General features: G+C 62.3%; 1 protein-coding gene across 1 annotated transcript in view; it reads left to right on the top strand.

Moving 5' to 3' along the window:
- Positions 1-66: 66 nt before the first annotated feature.
- The window catches only part of EHMT2 (euchromatic histone-lysine N-methyltransferase 2), a gene marked incomplete at its 3' end in the record, with an annotated part of 25,253 nt that continues 23,715 nt past the window's right edge, over positions 67-1,604 (top strand). Inside the window, exons 1-3 of the mRNA XM_015569852.1 lie at positions 67-205; positions 298-516; positions 607-857. Of these exons, the coding sequence (XP_015425338.1) occupies positions 157-205; positions 298-516; positions 607-857 (519 nt within the window). The remainder of the gene's footprint in view (positions 206-297; positions 517-606; positions 858-1,604) is intronic.

Here is a 1,604-nt window from a genome sequence, read left to right as displayed (position 1 = left end):
GGCCGCGGGAGGGGGGGCGCCCACAGAGGGAGAGGTAGGCCCCGGAGCCTGCTCTCTCTTCCCAGGGCCCAGGCGTCTTGGGCCCCCCAACTTCCTACCGGGCTGACCAGCCCTCCTCTCCCTGGTGTCGCCTCTCAGGGGGAGGGCCCCGCTGAGATGGGGGCTCTGGTGCTGGACAAGGAGCCCCGAGGAGCCGTCGAGCGAGGTGAGTGAAGCAGAAACGGCCCCGCTGGACCATTACCTCCCCAAGCGCAGGCCCCTGGCCCGGAGCCCTGAACTTTCTCTCTTCCCTTACAGTTCACGGCTCTTTTGGGGACACCCCTCGTAGTGAGGAGACCCTGCCCAAGGCCAACCCCGACTCCCTGGAGCCTGCTGGCCCCTCATCCCCAGCCTCTGTCACCGTGACTGTTGGCGACGAGGGCGCCGACACCCCTGTAGGAGCCACCCCACTCATTGGGGATGAACCTGAGAATCTTGAGGGCGATGGGGACCTCCCAGGGGGGCGCGTCCTGCTGGGTGAGCGGCGGTGGGGGCTGGGGAGAGGTGGGGCGCCCTCTGGCTCTGCCTCCTCTGATCTTGCCTTGCTATCTGCCTGCTGTTTTCCAGGCCATGCCACAAAGTCATTCCCCTCTTCCCCCAGCAAAGGGGGTGCCTGTCCCAGCCGCGCCAAGATGTCAATGACGGGGGCGGGGAAGTCACCCCCCTCCGTCCAGAGTTTGGCGATGAGGCTGCTGAGTATGCCCGGGGCCCAGGGGGCAGCGGCAGGGCCTGAACCCCCTCCAGCTACAACCAGCCCAGAGGGGCAGCCCAAGGTCCACCGAGCCAGGAAAACCATGTCCAAGCCGGGCAATGGACAGGTGAGGCCCCGGGGAGGGCTGTGGGGTGCAGAGCTCAGCCTCTGGTGGGCTTTCCCGTCCTCTAGATCAGGGCTGCTAATCGGGCCACAGCTCTGTGCATGTGCCCCGGGCTGTTCGGTGTCACATTCTGGGCTGGGGCTTCATGCGTGGACAGACAGGTCCCCTGCACGTTTCAGTCTTGGGCAGAGTAGGAGAGACAGCTGTTGGACTTATGTATGTAGTTCATGTCTTCATTTCCCCCGCGCCAGCGCCCCGGAGCCGAGAGCAGGAACCAGAGGCCTCCGCCCGCTGCCATGGCCGAGGCCGCTCTCCGGGGAAAATGGCCAGAAAGCGCGCGGTGGCTCCTTTAAGGCCCTTCCCGGCCCGCCCTCCCGGCCCACGTGACCCGGGGCGGCCGCGTTGGGAACTTATGCACAGGTGACCCAAGCGCCTCATTTGGATATACCAATACAGACGTCAAAGGGTACTTACTATTAATTAATATGGCCAAGCTTAACCAAAAACTAAGAAGAGAGAAGACACAGGGAACAAACAATGCAAGAAATCACACAAGTTTATTTACCAGAGAGTTGATGGGTTTCAGTCCTTGGCAGGCCACTCAGAGACACTCGCTGACAGAGACACACGGAGGTCGTCAAATACGCCTCTGCAGGAGCTCGGTCTCTTGACTCGAAGAGAGGCCTCTAACAGTTTGGGCTCAGAAGCAGAGCAAGAACGGCAGTTTCCAGGAGGAAGGAGAAGCCTTAT

This window comes from Myotis davidii, unplaced genomic scaffold, assembly GCF_000327345.1.
Source record: "Myotis davidii unplaced genomic scaffold, ASM32734v1 scaffold1006, whole genome shotgun sequence".
Lineage (NCBI taxonomy): Eukaryota > Metazoa > Chordata > Mammalia > Chiroptera > Vespertilionidae > Myotis > Myotis davidii.
This window is presented reverse-complemented; position numbering and strand designations above follow the sequence as displayed.